Genomic DNA, 19576 nt, shown 5'->3' on the forward strand with positions numbered 1-19576 from the left:
GCTCCCTGAGGGCCGTTCAGGTTTTCTCTCTCGTCAAGGTGCTGTCTTCTGGCTCCTCCATTCTATTGAGGGACCTGGTGGTTTTCCAAGAAGAGATACCCTTTTGGCTCTTTCTCCTCATGCAAGAGTAATGGGTACACTACCTGTGTAGCGCTGTTGATTGCAAGTATGAGAGAGGCCCTAAAGTTTCCAAAACAAACTGCCGTCTCTCCTCTCAGTATTTGGGGCCCAATTAGTAATGGGGAGGTCTAGTTTGGCCCCTGCATCTGGCTTAATGCTTGTGCGAAAGCGGCTCTGGCTCCTTTCAGCAGCTTCATGTCAGCTTTGGTGCCTCCCTCAGGGCTGGATGTAAGAACAGCATGAATCATGGGAAAGAAGGGGTACCTCACGAAGCCAAGAGCCGCTGCAGATATTCCCACCAGTATGACAACCGGGTTTTCACCTGCAAGGTGAGTCTTCCCAGCCTCTCCTCCGGCAGCTGGCTTGCTGGCCACACTCCCCTCTTGGGAAGACTGGCTCAGAACCACTCTTGACTGTATCCCAAAGTATTTGATATTCAAACTGAGTCTCTCTGAAACTTCTCTCCAGCTCCAGCCGTTAAAAACTCACATGTCTGTTGCCAGGGGCCCCTTGGTTTATTTTTTTAAGCTTAAATCCCCCCCTTATCCTGTTGAGTCTGTATACCAGGTTCATCTACATTGACTGTTTATTCTTAAGAGTGGAATTGCCCTTCAGAAACACAGTTTGGATGGATTTCTCCTGTCTATGACAGGGATAGAATTTGTAGCTCAGTTTTGGGCTCCTGGGACAGGTACACATTTAGATCATAATCATTCAGGGCACTGACTTCTTTGGAGAAAAACTTTCCTCTGCTCCGCTAAAACCCAGGGTCTGTAAACCCTCAGCAGGTCTGGTTTGCAGGCAGTGGGGCCGGACAGGGGTGTGGAGAGGCCTGGGGGTCTGGTGGACAGAGCGGAAGCTGGCAGAGTGCTCCGTGTTTCAGGCCTGCTACGAGAGAGGCAATGAAGTCAGCGTGGTGCCCAAGACGGCTGCTTCCACTGACTCCCCCTGGATGGGTCTTGCAAAATATGCCTGGTCTGGGTGAGTTTCAGTGGCTGGCAGTTGGGTCTGTCTGTCTCTCCAGGCCCCTGGTGTGGGGTTCCAGTATCTGTCTGCCTTCCTTGTAGGTACGTGATTGAATGTCCCAACTGCGGCGTGGTCTATCGTAGCCGGCAGTACTGGTTTGGGAACCAAGATCCTGTGGATACGGTGGTGCGGACAGAGATTGTACACGTGTGGCCTGGAGTAAGAGCTGTTTTGTTTTTCTGTTTTCTCTTCGGGTTGTCCAGTTATTCCTGTGTATGGGAAAGTGGAACTTGTTTACAATGACGTTATGAATTTCAACATATTGGTGGTTTAGGAAGGTGTGATCTGGAGTGCCTTTTTTGTTCTAGACCCTTCATTTTTTTCCATTTCTTGCATAAATATTAGAAACACGAACTAAAAACTGATATAAGTTAAACTGCCTTAGCAAATAAAACTTATCTTTTCATATTCTCCTCACTCATTTTCCGTATGTATGTTTGTATAGATAGAATTATAATTAATGTGCTACTTAACTGCTTTTTTCTTGTACCACAGTTTTGCTTTGTTTCCATATTGCTTTCACTTTTCATGATTTTCATTTGTAATCACTGTGTAATATTCTGTCTAATGTTATAGTTTGATTTCCCCATCCCCTTCACTTTGAACGTTCATGCTGTTCATGGTTTTTTTATTATCAAAGAAAATGCTATCATGACCATCTTCATGTAAGACTTTTCTTTGTTTTGGAGTATATTTAAAGTATATTCTAAGAAGTATAATTACTATAGACCTTTACTGTTTTTAAATTGGATTTTTTAATTCAAGATGTTGGAAAAACAAATCTGTTTATGAGGCAGTGATAGGGTGCTTTCATTCTGCATTAAACCACGATTCATACTTGGAATTAATCAATCACAGCACATCCACAGTCTTTTCCCTTCGTGGAAGAAAGATAAGCGATTTTCTATGTGTTGTTTGCTTCAGTCGTGTCAGACTCTTTTCAAATCCACGGATTGTAGCCCACCAGGCTCCTCTGTCCATTGAATTCTCCAGGCAAGAGCATTGGAGTGGGTAATCATTCCCTTCTGCAGGGGATCTTCCTGACCTAGGGATTAAACCCGGGTCTCCTGCATCATAGGCAAATTCTTTACCATCTGAGCCACTAGGGAAGCTATTTTCTATAAGGGACTTATTTTACTCGGTGGTGTTCCCCTTTCTGGGTGATTCCTAAAGCAACAGATCCTAACCCAGCCTGGGGTGGGAGACCTCTTGGAGGAGGTGTCCTCTTTATAGGATTGTTTATTTCCTGGGTTGTGTATCTCACAAGCAGAGTAAGTTCTGAATTGAACAGTTGTGCATCAAGTCCTATGGTCATCTTGAAGAGTAGTATCAGCAATGACTCATAGGTGTGATGTTGCTTAGAAGCCGAAGGGATTCTGCCCTGACCCTGCTCTTCTCTGCCAGGGGATCTGTGGTTCTGGGTTGGCTGTGATGGGTGTGTAACTCAACCTGAGACCCCTCTCCCTCCTTCCCTTTACTCCCGTCATTCAGAACGTGACGGGAGCCTGCGTTTTCATTTCAGACTGATGGATTTCTGAAGGACAACAACAACGCTGCCCAGCGCCTCTTGGACGGGATGAACTTTATGGCTCAGTCCGTGTCTGAGCTTAGCCTTGGGCCCACCAAGGCTGTGACGTCCTGGCTGACAGACCAGATTGCCCCTGCCTACTGGAGGCCCAACTCCCAGATCCTGGTATGGTGGCAGGATGCCCTGGGTCCCTGGCGTGACCCATTCTGCTTGTGTTGCTTCGCCCTGCCCTTAGCTTGTTCTGCGAGGAGGGCTTGGAGTCTCTCTCCCCCCCAGATTAGCTTCCAGAGCGTTGGAAAGGGTGGGACACACTTAAGACAGCTGGTGTCCTTTGTCTGCTGATTTCCCCTGTTATTTTCTGAGTATTTCCATTGTGGTGGATTTTAGTTTATTTTCCCACTAGAGCCAGTTGTTATTGGTCAAATGTCTGAGGTCATACCTATAGACTGTGAAGGAAAGGGAGCCTTTAGAGGTCATTTAGGGTTACCCCCAGCTTGATACACAAACCTCACGGCTCCCACATCAAGAGAGCTCCCAGATTTGGCCCAAACACTTGTGACAGGAGACCTGTTCCTCCTCAGCTTCCCAGAGGCTCATGAGAAGCCGTGAAAGACATGAATCCTTGTTGCTTTCATGGCTGAAAGTACATAGTCCTTTCTGAGATCCCTGTGACTCAGCCAGGTGGATGTGAGGTACCTTTCCAGCACTTCTTGGAAGAAAATGTTCATCACAGCTGTGCTTCAGTAGGGGTGTTCCATGTGGCTGGAGGTCTTAGGTCCCCTCTGTTGGGACCATCAGGGTCCTGCCAACCTCAGATGATCCTCAAGGCTCTCCGGGTTGACTCTGTCAGCTGAGCAGACATGAATGACACCCGCCTCTCTGTTTGTTTTGGGCTTGGAACAGAGCTGCAACAAATGTGCTACATCCTTTAAAGATAACGACACCAAGCATCACTGCCGGGCCTGTGGGGAGGGCTTCTGTGACGGCTGTTCATCCAAGACCCGGCCGGTGCCCGAGCGGGGCTGGGGCCCTGCACCCGTGCGGGTGTGTGACAACTGCTATGAAGCCAGGAATTCCCAGTTAGGTAACGTGGGGCCCCAGCCGCGAGGCGGAGGGGGACCCTCTCCTTGGCACTGGGTGTTGGGAACGGGACTCTCACCCGCCCAGCCCTGTTCCTTCCTGCCTCGCTCTTTGAGAGCAGTCACTCCCCTGGTCTTGCCCAGGCATTCTCTAAGCTCTTTGTTAACTGGGTCCTGGGGGTGCTGTTCCTTGGGTGGGGGAGGGTTAAAGCTGTCCTGTGTTTACCATAGGCTTAGACTGAATCTTCTCCTGGAGGAGGTTCTAGGTCATGCTCCTGGCCCACTGTAGAGGACGGTTATAAAATAGCCCCAGAGGGCTGAGGTAAAGGACTGGCAGACCTCACTGGCTGTGGTGTGGGTGCCCACAGCCCAGACCCTTGCCACCCTGCAGAATGGCACAGGGTACCCTGGGAGAATCATCTAGAATTTTTCATTTGGGAAATGACTTGGCGGTGATGGCATTTCCTTCATCATTGTCTGCAGATGTCACTGAGGCGCAGGGGGACGACGAAGGTGGGACGCTGATTGCTCGGAAGGTGGGCGAGGCCGTGCAGAACACTTTAGGAGCCGTGGTGACAGCCATTGACATACCACTAGGTGGGCCTGGCAGTGCGTCCCTCGGGTGCGGTGTATGCGGGTCAGGGCTTGTGGAGTGCCGTGCCGTGGGCTGTCGTTTTGTCAGCCTGCTGACCTGGATTGAGCTGGGCAGCAAGGACGCGACTGAGAATTTACTTTCCCTGCTTCATGCTGAATACCTTGGTGGTTTCATGTCTATTCCTGGAGGCCATCCTCTTAGGCCATCTATTGCTGCGTAATAGACTACCTGAAAATGGAAAGGCTTAAAACAGTCACGTCTCAACAGGAAAGGCAAGTATTGTTCTCTAAGTGGCATTGCCGGGAATTACTGCTGGATTTTCCAGTATGGCAGCTGGACGGGTCTTGGGGGGCCAAGCCAACCTCACTTACACGCTGGCTCGCCTGGCAGGAATGCCTCGAAGGCTGGGCTCAGGAGAACTTGCCCCTCACCCCCATTCCCTGTATTCTCCATGCCTCTGCACATAATTTCTCCAGTGCAGTGACTCCTTACATAGTGCCTTAGGGCTCTCAGAGATAGGCCTGGGCCTGGGAACTAACTCTGCCACTAGAGTCTGCTGTAATCACAGAACCTGCCTAGATTCGAGAGGGGGCAGGGCCTCAATCTGCCACACCAGCCGAGCTGTTATTTCTTTAAGATTTAAGAGAGCCACTCACCTGATGTGAGGGGGCAGGCTTATAACCATAATGGGAAGAGGGAGATGAAGGGAAACCTACCAGTGCGTGGGGGGCTTAGGCAGGGCTGACTGGGCCTGGGGCATTCCAGCCCTTCATAGGGGAGAGACCAAGGGCTCCTGGGTGGCTGTGATGACAATTGCTTGGGTCAGATTTAATCACCATGGCTCACAGAATGAGCGGATGACAAGCTTTTGACTTGAGAGTGTAGAAATAGATGGATTTATCCAGCTTGGAGGCTCAGGTTGCATCTGCTCTCAGGTGACCAGGAAGGGCAGGGGCCACCCTTGGCAGAACCTGTGCTTAACAGGCGCTCATCTGCTGAGCACTCACTGGCTGTTGGGTCCCAGCTCATCAGACATTTTATTTCTTGTAATCTTGTAACTGCTTTTAAAGGTAGGTTGTTACAGATGATTAAACGCAAGGCCCTGAGACTGTAAGGAACCTGTCTTAATCCCACAGCTAACTGACTCAGGCTAAGTGGAACTGGGATGAAGCTGTGTTCTGACGCCAAAGCCTAAACTTCACCATTGCCCCAGTGGTTCTTAATTCAGCCATAGTTTAGGCTCACCTGGAGAGCGTAATAGACACATATCAGTGCCAGACATCCTGACCTGCGTGCTAGGGGGTGAGTGAGACCTGGCTGGAGGGGGTGATGTGTGTGTGGTTAGACTGTGAGCCAGTGAAGTGTCTGCCGCTGGGGTCTCGCCAGGTGGGACTTGGGCTGCTGGGTCCTGCATGTGCCAGCCGTCATGGCCCCTTCCGTGATGCAGGTTTGGTGAAGGATGCGGCCAGGCCGGCGTACTGGGTCCCGGACCATGAGATCCTGCACTGCCACAGCTGCCGGAAGGAGTTCAGCGTCAAGCTCTCGAAGCACCACTGCCGGGCCTGTGGACAGGGCTTCTGCGACGAGTGTTCCCACGACCGCCGGGCTGTCCCCTCGCGAGGCTGGGACCATCCTGTCCGAGTCTGCTTTAACTGCAATAAAAAGCCCGGTGACCTTTAACCCCAGCTCCCTCTCCGAGTCCTTCACAATTCCTTAGGTTCTCAGGGTTAGAAACGAGGTCGCGTTGAGGTAGGCCCTCCTCCTGGTCACCTGTGGCAGTGTGTGTCCTCTCCTCATCCCGGGGGCCCCTTTCCCGCTGTGGGGTGGCGGGTGCGGGGGTGCAGACAGCAAGCCGGGCGGGGGCCCGAAGGCGTGAACCCTGCCAGGGCGGGGGGCTGAGCAGCTTATAGCAAAGGGGAATGAACTTGAATCCAGTGCATTTTATTTCAGTTAAAAATAATGAGTACGTGAATATATATATACACACACACCCCCCATATATACATACGAAAGGAACGTGGAGCACGTGCAGGCTGCTGCTGGCCGTGAACACCTGCGCAGTCCGTCCCCAGCAGGGATCCGGGGGCAGCGGGCAGCAGGTCTTCCCCCCACAAAACCGAGCCAGGTCTAAGGCCACTGCACTGCTAGCCTCCCTCTGCCGCTTCTCTCCGAGCCTTTGAAGCCTTCGTGCCCCTCGGCTGCCCGGGTAGGAGCTTCCCAGGGACCGTCTGCTGGGGGTGGCCTGCGGGGGAGCTCCCTGGGCCCTCCAGAGTCAGATCCCAATCCCTGGCCTAGGCCTTTTTCAGAGACCACCCAGCTTCACGTGCAGGTCACGGACGGGTGGAGGGTGTGGTAGGGTCCCCGGACCCAAGGAGTCCCCAAGTGCAGGTGACGTGATGGCCCTCGAGCGGGGGTGGGCACGGAAGGAGACGGGCCTTCCCCAGCAGTGTTCCCTGCTTGTTGATGCTTCCATTTGCTCCACCACTTGGCTTTCCCTGCCCCCACCCTCCCCTCCCAGCCCCCTCGAGCCCACCACCTACTGAGTGTTGCACTAGGGTTCTTGCTTATTTTGAAGTGTCTTAATTCTTTATTCCCAGACATACGACCCCTTGAGCTGTTGGAGGGGTGGTCATGAGAAATCTTCCAGGGAAACAGAACACAGAACGGACTGTTAGTGGTTTTTTCCCCAAAGTATATACAAACATTTCAGCGGATCATTATGAAAATATTCTCCAGTCCTGGCGAGAGAAGTCAGATGAACTTTTGTTTCTCAAGAGCTGGGACATCTGTATCTGTCGTGACTGGAAAAAGACCGTTGTGCTGAAATCCTGTCATCATGGTGGATTTTATCATCAATGGCCAAAAACGAATTCGAAGTGACACAGTTCTTGACTGAACTGGGGGGTGGGCCAAGCTTCAGGGAGGTACGTGGTGGTCACTCTTGGCGTGGCACTGTGACGTGAGCCCTGGAAATGTGTTGGTCCCTCTCAGACCCGCTTCCTTCCTGCCTCCCGTGGCCCAGTGACTGAGGCCTGCTCTAGTACTGAGTATTATTAAATTTGCTGTTATAAAGGAATCTTCCTGCGGAATATGGACTGTGGCCTCTTTCCTTTAAGTTCATCAGTATTATCTTGCTACCTCTTTCTAGCTGATGAAAAGTGAAAGAAAGTGAAGTCGCTCAGTCGTGCCCGACTCTTTTTGACCCCATGGACTGAAGCCTACCAGGTTCCACCGTCCATGGGATTTTCCAGGCAAGAATATTGGAGTGGGTTGCCATTTCCTCCTTCAGAGGATCTTCCTGACCCAGGGTTTGAACCTCCATCTCCTGGGTCTCTTGCATTGCAGGCGTTACCTCTAGTTATAGCCAGTGGTTATACCTCCTATATCTCAGAGCTCATCAGGTACTTTTTTGAGTAGTCAGTTGTCTCCTGTCTCTGAGAGACAGGGACTGTTCAAAAGTGGACTGAGTAGCCACAGCTTCTCTGCCGTACACAATTGTGGCAAAAGCTCTGCACCAGAGGTGCAGTACCAAAGATACTCTCGATAGAAGGCAGATGATGTTATGAACAAACTTGTGAGAACTTAGAACTTCAGGGGGTGAAAGTATGAGTGCCATTAGGGTCATAGCTTAGCACTTATGCTTGTTTGTGTTCTTCGGGTGGGGGCATGTCACCAAAGTCAATCCAAAAGATTCTGCTGTGATTGGTCAGCTGGACCTTTCAATCATAGGGCTATTTCCTGGGTCCTCCATGTAGGTCAGCATGCCAGGGCTGCAGAGATACAGGGGTGATGTCTAAATGACCGAACACCTAAGAATTCTGGTAATTGGCAAGCTTCTTAGCCTTTGAGTGCCAGAGCCAGAAAAATTTACTTGGTGATTAAATATGAAATGCCCCAAGCCACTGTGATTTCTCCTCAGCACTAGCAGAGTGATACTCGAGTGCTGTCAGCAACTGGAGGAGTGCGGGAAGCAGAGGATGTGGTCTCCAATGGCACCAAGCACCAGGTCTCTGCTCCCAGGCCTGTGATCCGTGGGCAGTCACTTTCTCTGCCCAGAAAAGGATGCTGATAATTTTTACATTATTACTACTACGCTACCTCTTTTATGGGTTGTTTTAAGGGTCAAGTCAGGTTAAGATAGGGAAAGTCATTTATAAAACCTAAAGCTCTGAAAACATTTATTGTAATATACAGCTCATCTATTGGATGACCATTCTGATACTCTAAGGAGTTTTGGATTTGTTTCTCTGTACATTAAGTTGTAGGAGGGTTCTGGCAAGACACTCAAGGGGATAACTGTAGAGCGTTTGAATTGGCGAAGCACATTGGACTAGCAACAGAGAGATGCAATTACCAGCTGCAGGTCTGAAGGGACAAACAGATGTTCCTGGAATCCAAGAGAGCTGTATTCCAGCAGAAACAGAAGCCTGGGCTGGAGGGCAACAGCCACAGCCCACCAAACCCCAGCAGGAGGGGAGCCAGAAACTAACACTCTCCCCTCGAGCTCCTGCCCTCTGCTCTCCTGCTGTTATGTCCTATTGGCTGAACCCAACCAGGGCCAGGGAGCCTGCTGAAAGCTTTGCAGCAAAGCCATGGAAGCTGGCCTCAGTCTCCATCTTTTGTTCCCTCACCCGAGATCTGAGCAGATGTTGCTGGAGCTGGTTTGCTGCTACAGCAGACAAGCATCACGAGGTTCTAAATCATGAACAGAAGCAACACACCATGTTGTGGTTCTTTATTTGGTAGAAAGACAGGCTCTTTGTATTAACACTCTGTATAAGCATCTCACAAACTGCTTCTCTTGGATTACAGAAAGGCAAAGCCCATTTTCTTTGAACTGGGGCCCTTGAATCGGATGTTCAAGTCACCATGATAAATACAGGAGCTGCTGTACCTAACATTCTGGAAGGTGCTTCAAGAAACGCATGCTAAGGCCTGCCTAGCATCTGAAAGGATCCATCTTTCCTTTGAAAGCCAATGAATGGTAATAAATGAGAATCCCAGAGATCTGACAGTGGTGTTGAATAAGTTTGAGAAGGCTAACTTAATGATGACCTACTCAGCCTTAAAAATCTTCCTCTAGAGACTCAGAGAAATGACTTCCCCTTCTCACTTGGCTTTCTCAAGGATGTCTTTCTGGGACCCAGGCACTGACTACTAACAGTCTTACCAGGCTTCTTGAAAGGGCTTTTGGTGAAAAAAGCAGCTTTAGTTACTATCTTCAGCCTTTAGAAAATTATGTTTTGTTATAAAAAGAAGGGGGAGAGAGATCCTAAGGAATTCAACAAGAAATATGCACCTTTTATGAAAAGGACTTTCAAGGCTTTTGAGCCCACAACTTAACCGAAATCACTTTACTGAAGCATCTCCACATAAAACACAGCACCTCTTCTTCAGCAGCTGGATGGATGGTACACATGCACACAGCCCACCCACTTAAAATGCCCTCACTGGAAACAGCAATTGTGGCAAAAATACAGCTACCTTAGCTCCCTTGAGTCACATTCACAGCCCTCCAGGCCGCACCCTGCAGTTAGCTGTAGGAGAAGCAGTAAAGGTCCTGCCGGACGGCCATGAGCAGCCCTGGCGCTCCCTGGGCGCCCCCAAGCCGAGAAGAGAAGGCCACGCTGGGAATGTCGGCCTTGGAGGTGGGGTATGGGGAGGGTATGGTTCTGAGTAGCTGGCCATCGTGGAGGCTCCAGATTCTCGTGTAGCAGTCCTGGCCCACTAAGAAAGAGGGAAGACATGCGGCAGGTTAGTGAGAATGCACAGGACCAGGGCGGAGGTGGAAACTGTGGCCCTGGCTTCCACGACTCCTAAGGGCTAAAGGTGATTCCACCTGAGCCAAGCAAACTCACAAGGGAAATTATCTCTACAGATAAGATGTTCCTTTTGAAAATTAAAGTTACAGGTTGCCCTGGTGCTCCAGAATCACGAGTTGCCGGTGTTCAAAGGGACAAGACGCAAAGGCTGGCTGTGACACCCTGGGTGGTTCATGGCGCATCTTGGCTATTGGGTGGCCCATTTTGTTTCTCTTGGTGACAAGGGCTGTTCAAGAGGGAGCCCAGCCCACCTGTTCTAGATGACATGCAGCTCATTTCCTTTTTATGAGATAGTAACCAGGACGATCTCTTTAATTTCATTACATCCTGGGGCAAACTGGGTGATAACTCTCTCCAAAACATTTTCTGCTTTAATGATTCAGTTCATAAGACTTTATAGTCTTCAGTGTTCACAGGTCAGAGGAAAAAGACATCAGACACAACTGATTACAGCAGCCTGGACAGCCAATACATGCTACTGGGGGAAAAGGGCAGACCTCAGGCGTCGCGGATTTCAGTGTGTGCTTCTGACCATCCGGGTTGACTCTATGACCTTAGGGGTGGGTCGCTTCAGGTTGTGCAGTTGCAGGATTACTGCAGCCCCCACTCCCTGCACCTGCTTCTCAACAAGGCTTGCATCTTTTCTATCGTCCAGAACACAGAAACTCTTGTGTGGTGAAAACTTGTGGAAAACAGACTTAAGGAAGCTAACTGCTGGTGGTGTGGTAAGAGGAGTACAAAATTCTAAGAAAGTTCTAGCGAAGTGATGCTTCTCAGCCACAAAAAATTACACAGCAAAGTACTTTCTGTAGGAATATTAGAAAAATTTGAGATCTGTGAAGATTGAAAACATACCCCTTAATGCCAAGGGCCTATTATTTCATTTGTGAAACTGCCAAATAATTATATAATCTGTGATCAACTTGTAACTCCTTTCAAGGGGGTTTGGTGCTCGAAAGCTCTGCTTCTATTCTACACATCATGGGATCACAGCGGTGGTGGTAAAGGGATCGGGCATTGGATCCTTTACAATGACCTTCATCTCTTTTCTCGGCATCCTCTGGTAGAAACATGAGCACAAAGAACAGGAAGCTCAGGCTTTTCGACAGGACGGCCGCCCTGAATGCAGACCTGGTGAACAGACTTAACCCCCACACCCAGCTCTCCTAAGTTGCTGTGTTTCATTGCTCCTCACTGGCCTGTAACTGAAGTGACGTCTGCCCGGTGATGTGGAGACAAAGGGCTATCCGCATGCTGGGGATTAAACTGTTGCTCACTGATGGCCAGCTTTGCACCCCACCTTGACTCCCAGACCCAACTATCCAAACCCCCCTTTATTCAGCTTGTCATAGAGTCATGTCTTATCTCTTTAGCTGCTGGGGTTCCTAAGGGTCAGGATCAGTGGGATGGAGCATCTCGTCCCCAGGTACCTGCCACCACGATGCGTTCCTCCTCGTGCACGTGCAGGGGCAGGTGGGCGTACTCGTTCACGTGCCCTTCGTACTTCCTGATGCACTTAGTAGTCCTCAGGTCCCACAGCTTGATCTGTGGCAAGAAGCACAGCGGCTGTCAGGAAGGGTCCATCCAGCAGGTACTGGTGAGCCCCAGGCATGAAAGCCAGAGGGGGAGAGGTGGTCTCCACAGACCTCTTCAAGTGAGAAAAGGTAAGTCGCCCGCTCTGAGTCTGAGAACCCATCAAAGGCACCAGGATCAGTGCCCCATCCCTTTAGACCAGACGGGGCTCTGAGTGGGCGGCAAAGCAGCTGCCCTGCACACCTGGCACCTCACCTGGTCTCCACATGCCTCTCCCTGCCACGGTCCGACACAAGGGTCTCTCCTGCCAAGCCCCTCCCCTGGCCCAGCTCCCGCAGCTGCAGAGTCAGCGGTACCCTACCGTTCCGGCCATGTCGGACGCCATCAGGCACTGCTCTTCTTGGAGGATCCGCACGGAGGTCACTGCAGAGTCATGGAACAGGCGGGTGGCCTTCCAGCCGTTGCCCTGATTTTGACAACGCAGATCAATGGCAAAGATTTCGCCAGAACGACAGCCGTTAAACAGCAAAGGAGCCTGTGGAGAGAAGGACTGCTTGGAACCTCCCTCCAAGGCTGGGAAGGGTGAGCCCCCCAGGACACACCCCCTGTCTCCCTTCTCTGGGTCTGAAGGCTGGGTAGAGGCAGGCTGGTTAGGGTTCGAGTCTCAGGGGAGACAGAAGGGTTTCTTATCAAGTGTCAAGAACTGGACACGTGTCCCTCCAGTATCCTCCCCACTGGCTGCAATGGGCCCCTAAGGCCTCACCCTGAACCCTCCCCTCCCGTGAAGTGAGGGTGTCCCATCCCCGCCCAGGTTGTGAGTGAGAAAGTAGGTGATGAGAGTGGAGTAAAAGAGACTAGGGATCCAGGGAAGACACGGGTCCCAAACAGAGTGGGAGGACGGCTGAGGAGACCTGAATGCTGAGTTCTGTGCTTACTGCCAAAAGCAGGCCGGCACACCCCTTCCACCCTTTGAAAGAAAGCTGGCATTTTCTACAGGTCAAGTCTTGGAAAGGTAGTAAGGACCAGAATTTTCATTTTTAAATTTATCAAATGGGTAGCTTGACAGCTGCAAATAAAACTGTTACAACTTGGGACATAATTTATACATTAAAATTTTGTTACTGTCCTGCTGGCTAATCTAAGTACTCAAGAACTAACACTTCATTGAAACTTTAGGAAGTTGCTAAAAGCAAGCTGAGCCAGGTCTTTCTAGATCGGCCAAATTTCATTTCATGGCTCACTTATTCACCCATGAATCACTTCGGATGCCCTCTTTTCCCCTGTCAATGAGAGGGGACTAGATTCCACACAAGGGAATCCCATGCCAACCCAGCACAAGGTCCCCTCTTGGGAAACTCTGTGTTAGGGCCTCCCCAATGCAACCAACCGTGAGAGCAAACTGCTGGGTTAAGACGTCACTGCTGGTCCCAAACGACTGCCGGTGTCCCGTCACCACGCTGGTCACCAGGACTCGCCGAGACAAGCCTGACAGAGACAGAGGCAGGGCGGACAGTGTTCCTCTGGGTCTGGGGAGGGGAACTGTGGACCGGCGTTTCGGGTCTGTGTTCTCCCTCACCCTGGGCAGCTGGGTGGCTCACCTGTACTAAAGCAGTTGTTTGCCTGGATGTTCAGGGACCACGCACAGGACCAGGCCCCGGGGATCCGGAAACTGCAGAGCATGCCAGGCCGGTCTCCTGCTGAGGGAACAGCAGCACTGTTTCAAATCCAGCTGTGTGATCTTAAGCAAACTTTTTGTTAATTTTTTAAAATTGATAAAACATACATTAAGGGCACAAATCATACTATACCCCTTAATGAGTTTTCTCAAAGTAAGTAGAGCTATGTAACCGCCACCTAGGTTAACAGAACATTCTAGTACCCTGATACCCTTCATGTTTCTTCCCAATTACTACCTTTCTCACTTCTCCCTAAAGGAAACCACTATCCTGACTTCTAAGAGCATCTCTTGGTTTTGTAAGGCAAATTCTGAACCTCTTTTTGCCTCAGTTTCCTCATCTGTAAAATGGTGATACAACATCCTCCTGCCTCACAAACTGGCTGTATGATGAAATGCTAGGCACAAGGCTAAGTGTGCCTTAAACTACTCAATCTTCCATGTAACCCGAGGGGGCAGATATTTACTTTCCAGAAGTTAAGCAATCTCTTCAAGATGGTTAGGGGCAGAGCTGGGATTCATGCCAGGTCTACCTGAGAGGCCTGATCCTTGGCTCTGATCCTAATTCTCTGAAACTGAAAACTTCATATCCAGAATGCTGCCAGGCCAGCGGACTGCCTTCAGCCATACAGAATCTAAGTATCCCTGACAGCACCTTCCATACAGTAGGAGCTTAACAGGTGCTCTCTTGGTGATCCGTATATAGGCAGCCTAAATAAATATTTTCATCTCCTATATTGGTTACACATGCTTTTAACTATTCTGGCTGCTGAAAAGACCTAAAAGGAGGGGATGAGTGAAGATGTACACACTTCGGGTACAAATCCTGGGTGGGGTTTAAGGAATCCTCCCAGGTGCTCTGCAAACCGTCCCCACCCTGCGAGCTCCCACTTGGACTCACCAGCCTGTGGTCCCCACCCGTCCTGTCCAAGCCATCACCACAGAGCTTATGCTGCTGCTAGCTGCGGCTCCTGGGAGGCAGAGGACAAAGATGTTCCCAGCACCTCCTTATCCATCAGTACCTGCATGATTATTGGCAAACAGTGACGTGGGGAGCAGGGTGGCACAGCCCGGAGTCTCTGCAATTCCCATGAGGCACAGCCTGGAAAAGCTGTTAAGGACAGTCAAGAACGAGTATCCTCCAGGAGGAGAATGGGCATCAGCACTCTTCAGAAAAATCATCCATGTTTAACAGGCTCACATTTTCCATATTTAGCTTTGGATATTTTAAAAGGAAAAAAATGTCACAGATATACTTAAAGGCCCCTTTTTAACTTTCCCCACACAGAGAATTGCTACTCTGAAACAAGTCAGTTCTAGGCCTTAATATTTCTACTACACAGTATTTGTCCACAAGCAATGTAAAGAAGCATTTGATTTTAAAATACATGTAAACGGCATCACACACAATCTTCTACAACTGTTCAACGTACATTGTCTCCGAGATGTAATTGTGGTCATGTTTGTAGTCTGGATCAACCATTTGCACCACAGAGCACGCCTTTGTATGAACAGACCACGGTTTATTTGTCTGGTTTCCTGCTGCTGGGCACTGAAGTGGGTTTTGCCCCCTGCCCGCATCCTTTTCTCCTCTCTTCTTGTGCTTCTGTCTTCCACTCCCATGCATGGGAAGCTTCTCCTAAGGATTTCACTTTACACTACAATGTGTCATGTATACAAACACTGGATATAGGAGTTCTGTAAAACATTCACCCTCACTAAATAGGAAACTGGCATTTTCTAGCAGTTTTCCCCATTCTCCTCCTACACCAAAACTGGCGCTATCAGACCTTAAAAACTGTGTTTATCTGAAGGGGTATAACTTATCTTTTAATTTGCATCTCTCCAACTACATCTGATTAGTCATCAGGTTTCCCTTTCTTTGAGCTGTCACTTTAAATCCTTTGCCTGCTTTTCTACTGGACCATCTTCTGATTTGGTTCCTTTCCCTTCAGAGTTACAATAGGAACCTGTGTTTATTCCCTATTTCCTTGCCTTTTACTCTTCAACCCACTGAAATCCAGGTTGGACCTTCATCTTTCCAGTGAAATGTTCTCCACCAAGGTCTCCAATGAGTTCTTAATACCTAAACCCAATGAATGCCTTCCAGTCCTAACCTGAGCCATGCAGCACAGTTTCTAATGACACACTCCTTGGCTCCATAAGCACTCCTCTGGCGTTCCATCCTTGGAACTTCTATCACTAAGCTACTCCAGCCCAGGTTCTGCTGCTGCTAAGTCACTTCAGTTGTGTCCGACTCTGTGTGACCCCATAGACGGCAGCCCACCAGGCTCCCCTGTCCCTGGGATTCTCCAGGCAAGAATACTGGAGTGAGCTGCCATTTCCTTCTCCAGTGCATGCAAGTGAAAAGTGAAAGTGAAGTCGCTCAGTCGTGTCCGACTCCTTATGAGCCCATGGACTGTAGCCCACCAGGCTCCTCCGTCCATGGGATTTTCCAGGCAAGAGTACTGAAGTGGGGTGCCATCTCCTTCTCCGAGCCTAGGCTCTAAAGCCTCTTAAAGGCGTGTCTCTCCTCCACTCCTGCTCATCAGTTCACTCTCTCTCCACTCCTCCTAGTCCTGCAGCAGCCTTCCATCCAAGGTCTCATCCTCACCAGTCAGCCACCCTCGCTGCTATATGAGAAGTGAATCCATGACCACCGTTCTCAAGGGGCATCCCACAGCCCTGAGGATTTGGTTTTGCAAGGTCCTACCTAGCCAAAAACATCATGGCTACCAAACCACTTACTGCTGCCAAACGTGCCAAGCTCTCTTCTCACTCTTCCTCCTAATGGGTGGTCTGTCCCCTCCCTCCCATGTGGGAGTCACCTCCAGAAAGGCCACCCCCAGTGCCTGTATTCTACAACTGCCCCATGGCCATCCCTGCAGACTCCATCACCAGTTGAGGTGCCCAGTTCCAACCTTCCACAGGGATCGCAGATGCTCAATAAATGATGGAATTAATACACACACTTCATCGAAAAATGCACATCTGTGCCAAGCGGGCAACAGTCTGGACCACCTGCGTGTGTGACGTGTGGGTGTCATGTTGCCTTGGATGGTAAAAGCCTCATGTTAAATCTCTAGTACAGAGGCTGTTGAAACTATACATGAGAATCCTGTGTCTGGGCAGCTCAATTCTTCCTGAAATAAATTTCTTTTCCTTTTAGATTTGTAGGGCAAGGATGGGAGAAAGTCCTTACCCATGTTATTATGGCTGAAACCCAGGTTACACTCAAACTCTGCATGGTACTTGCAAGGGCCAGGATCAAAGATTTAATCCTTTAATAGGCCACAGGTCAATGAAGAAACTGGTTAAGTGTAGAAAAAATTCAGTCGAATCTTCCGGCACTCCAGGGAAAAGAGCAGATGGCTGGTCTGAACCAGGTGTCATTTTTGTAAAGGGAGAAAGTTCAAGACCTTCAGTAAAAGCTGCTGCTGCTGCTGCTGCTAAGTCACTTCAGTCGTGTCCGACTCTGTGTGACCCCACAGACGGAAGCCCACCAGGCTCCCCCATCCCTGGGATTCTCCAGGCAAGAATACTGGAGAGGGTTGCCATTTCCTTCTCCAATGTGTGAAAGTAGAAAGTGAAAAGTGAAAGTGAAGTCACTCAGCAGTGTGTATAAAAGCCTGATTACCTGAAATGACCACCAGAGGGCAAGCTGCTGATCAAACAGCAACAGACCCCAGTCATTAAACCCCATTACAGGCATACTTTGTTTTACAATGATTTGCTTTACTGCTCTTTGTAGATACCGGGTTTTTTAATATTTTTTTTAAACAAATTGAAGATCTATAACAACCCGATGTTCAGCAAGTCCACTACTGTTGTTATTTTCCCAATGGCATTTGTTCATTTTGTGTTTTTGTGTCACATTTTGGTAATTCTCACAATATTTCAAAATTTTTCATTACTATTTTATGTTACAATGATCTTTGATGTTGTTGCAAAAAGATTGATTTCTCTTCAACAAGTCAAACTCAGATGATGATTAGCACTTTTAACAGCAGTATTTGTAAGTTAAGGTGTGTACGTTGTTGCTCAAATATAATGCTGCTGCACACTTCACAGGATAGTGTAAACAACCTTTATATGTACTGGGAAACCAAAAAATTCACGTGACTTGCTTTATTATGATATTCTCTTTGTTGCAGTGGTCTGAACTGAACCTACACTATCTCTGAGGTAGGCTTATAAATGAATTTTTATCCTCACAAAGAGAAGCATGGAAAAATGCCATATTGTCTGCAGATCAGAAATGGGAGTGAGGTTCTTGTTTTGCCTTTTTTAAGGCTTGATCTCTTCTGCCCTCTGGTAAGATCAAGACAGTAAGAGGTGGTCTCATCACTACACAAACCCCACCAAATGAAAGCCACCTAAAACTTTCTCCTTCCAGAACACACACAGTTTGTCTTACATAAAATTTACAATCAGATCCTAATAAAACCCTTTGAAACAGAGTGTTGTGGAACAAATTAAAAAAAAACAAAACAACTCCCCCCTTAAAAAAAAAATCCCGCAAACCAAATGAACAGATTCCAATTGAGGCATCATTTGTTGAGGACCCATGACATGGCCAAGCACTGTGCGGAGTGTATTCACAGATGTTAACCAGTTAACCTGAGGACAACTCTAAGTTAGGTGTAACAAGTGGTCACACAGTTTCAAGAACTCATTTGTTATGGAAATAAACCACAAGACTCATTAACACATGGCTTCGACTTTGGGTCCTTCTCTCCATGAAGGATATGATGGACAGCTGACCTCTGCACCATCAAGAGCCCCCAGGGACCCCAGCTACCCTGACACTGCACTACGTGCCCCTACAATCTGGGAAGGGCAGACGGAGACTAGAATGGAGAGTGCTCTGAAGAAGGCCGGCTAGGCCCAGAGCCCACAGCCCCAGTCCACGTCCAAGGAACAGCCTTTCTGTTGTGCCCTCAGCCTCCCCGCCCCACCTGCACGGTTCCCCTTCCCTCTGTCTCAGGTGGACCTGGGGTCCCTTTTCAAGCCTTTACTCTTCCTTTGTGCTTGGTTCCTCTGCTAAAGCACTGACTCTCGAGTCCAGAACTCTGATATGTGGTGACATCAACATAGTTCCAGCACGTCAACCACTTCTCTGTGCTCCATGGGCATCCCTGTTTTCTAGTGGATGCGCCGCTCTTTCCTCCAGGGGACACATGCCTGCAGAAGGGCCCAGACCTCTGGACACTAAGACACCAAGACACAGTCTCACAAACCCCACAGGTGCACAGGTCTACACCAGGGTGCGGCCTGCCCACCAAACCTCTTCACTGCCCAAAGATACAGAACGTGGGAATCCAGGTGATTCAGCGAGGCCCAGCACATGGCATTCACCTGGTGAAGAAACACACAGAAAGATGGGAAGAATGGTCTGACTGCCAACTTAGAAACAGGTGCTTTCTTACAGAATACAGACATGTGACTGCTTTCTTGAGGTCTCACTCCTTGAACAGGGGCTGGAACGAGCTTCTGAGGACAAGGAAGCTCCCTGCCCACCGTGTAGAACCTTGAGGGCAAGGGAGGAAGCAACTGGGGCCGGGGTCCTTCATCATCAGCATGGGGGCCTCATAATGAGGCATCTTGCATCCCCCTCCAGGGAGGGGATGGATTCTCTACAACGAATCTCAACCCAGAAACCATTTTCAACCTGTGTCTGTCTTGTGGCCCAGGTCTCAACCAAAGAGGAAATCACAGCTACTTACAGATGCCATCACCCCAAATGAATGTAAAGCTGCCCCTAGTCAGCAAGCAAGCCCCTTACATTTATGTAAATTTCAGTGCTGGCTAGACTGGCTGGGAGATGGCACACAGAGTGACGCAGTGGGAGGACCCTCTGCCCACCGTGGCCCACCTCCCAGGAGCAAAACACAATGTTTTCCCTTGTGAAAATGAGGTACCGGAGCCCTGCCTCCTTCACCAAGCCCTCTCCTCTCCTCTGAGTGTGGCCAACTACCGCAGTGCCCTGGATCCAAAGGCAAAGCGGCTGCCAAGGCTACAGCGCAGGGCAGCGTACCTTCCGGTTGGTGAAATACAGGTTTTCGTGCATGTGCACCCTGAACGTGGGGGTCTTCAGGCCGTGCAGGCTGATGATGCCGTACTTGGAGCCCCCGACTTTGACATCGTTCACAGTGAAGAGCAGGTCACTGTTGGTATCCGCCTGGAGAGGGGAGGTGG

General features: G+C 49.5%; 2 protein-coding genes across 5 annotated transcripts in view; one reads left to right on the forward strand and one right to left on the reverse strand.

Annotated features, from left to right (window-relative positions):
• The window catches only part of ZFYVE1 (zinc finger FYVE-type containing 1), a 44022-nt gene extending 37989 nt beyond the window's left edge, over positions 1-6033 (forward strand). For 2 of the 3 annotated variants that reach the window (XM_055437500.2, XM_055437502.2), the window contains exons 6-12: positions 341-449; positions 1004-1101; positions 1188-1305; positions 2669-2839; positions 3578-3758; positions 4237-4350; positions 5796-6033. In XM_055437500.2, the coding sequence (XP_055293475.1) occupies positions 341-449; positions 1004-1101; positions 1188-1305; positions 2669-2839; positions 3578-3758; positions 4237-4350; positions 5796-6028 (1024 nt within the window). In that variant the 3' untranslated portion in view covers positions 6029-6033. The remainder of the gene's footprint in view (positions 1-340; positions 450-1003; positions 1102-1187; positions 1306-2668; positions 2840-3577; positions 3759-4236; positions 4351-5795) is intronic. The other variant, XM_088839474.1, reaches the window with a different exon arrangement.
• A 3035-nt stretch (positions 6034-9068) lies between these two features.
• Positions 9069-19576, reverse strand: part of DCAF4 (DDB1 and CUL4 associated factor 4) — a 32527-nt gene continuing 22019 nt past the window's right edge. The window contains exons 7-14 of one of the 2 annotated variants that reach the window (XM_055437504.2): positions 19416-19559; positions 18687-18736; positions 14401-14480; positions 13302-13397; positions 13091-13188; positions 12065-12238; positions 11601-11715; positions 9069-10075 (exon numbers count right to left, since the gene is read on the reverse strand). In XM_055437504.2, coding sequence (XP_055293479.2) covers positions 9882-10075; positions 11601-11715; positions 12065-12238; positions 13091-13188; positions 13302-13397; positions 14401-14480; positions 18687-18736; positions 19416-19559 — 951 coding nt within the window. In that variant the 3' untranslated portion in view covers positions 9069-9881. Of the gene's footprint in view, positions 10076-11600; positions 11716-12064; positions 12239-13090; positions 13189-13301; positions 13401-14400; positions 14481-18686; positions 18737-19415; positions 19560-19576 lie in introns of both variants that reach the window. The other variant, XM_055437503.2, reaches the window with a different exon arrangement.

This window comes from Moschus berezovskii, chromosome 9, assembly GCF_049115385.1.
Source record: "Moschus berezovskii isolate FMDL1 chromosome 9, NW_MosBer_1.0, whole genome shotgun sequence".
Taxonomy (NCBI): Eukaryota; Metazoa; Chordata; class Mammalia; order Artiodactyla; family Moschidae; genus Moschus; species Moschus berezovskii.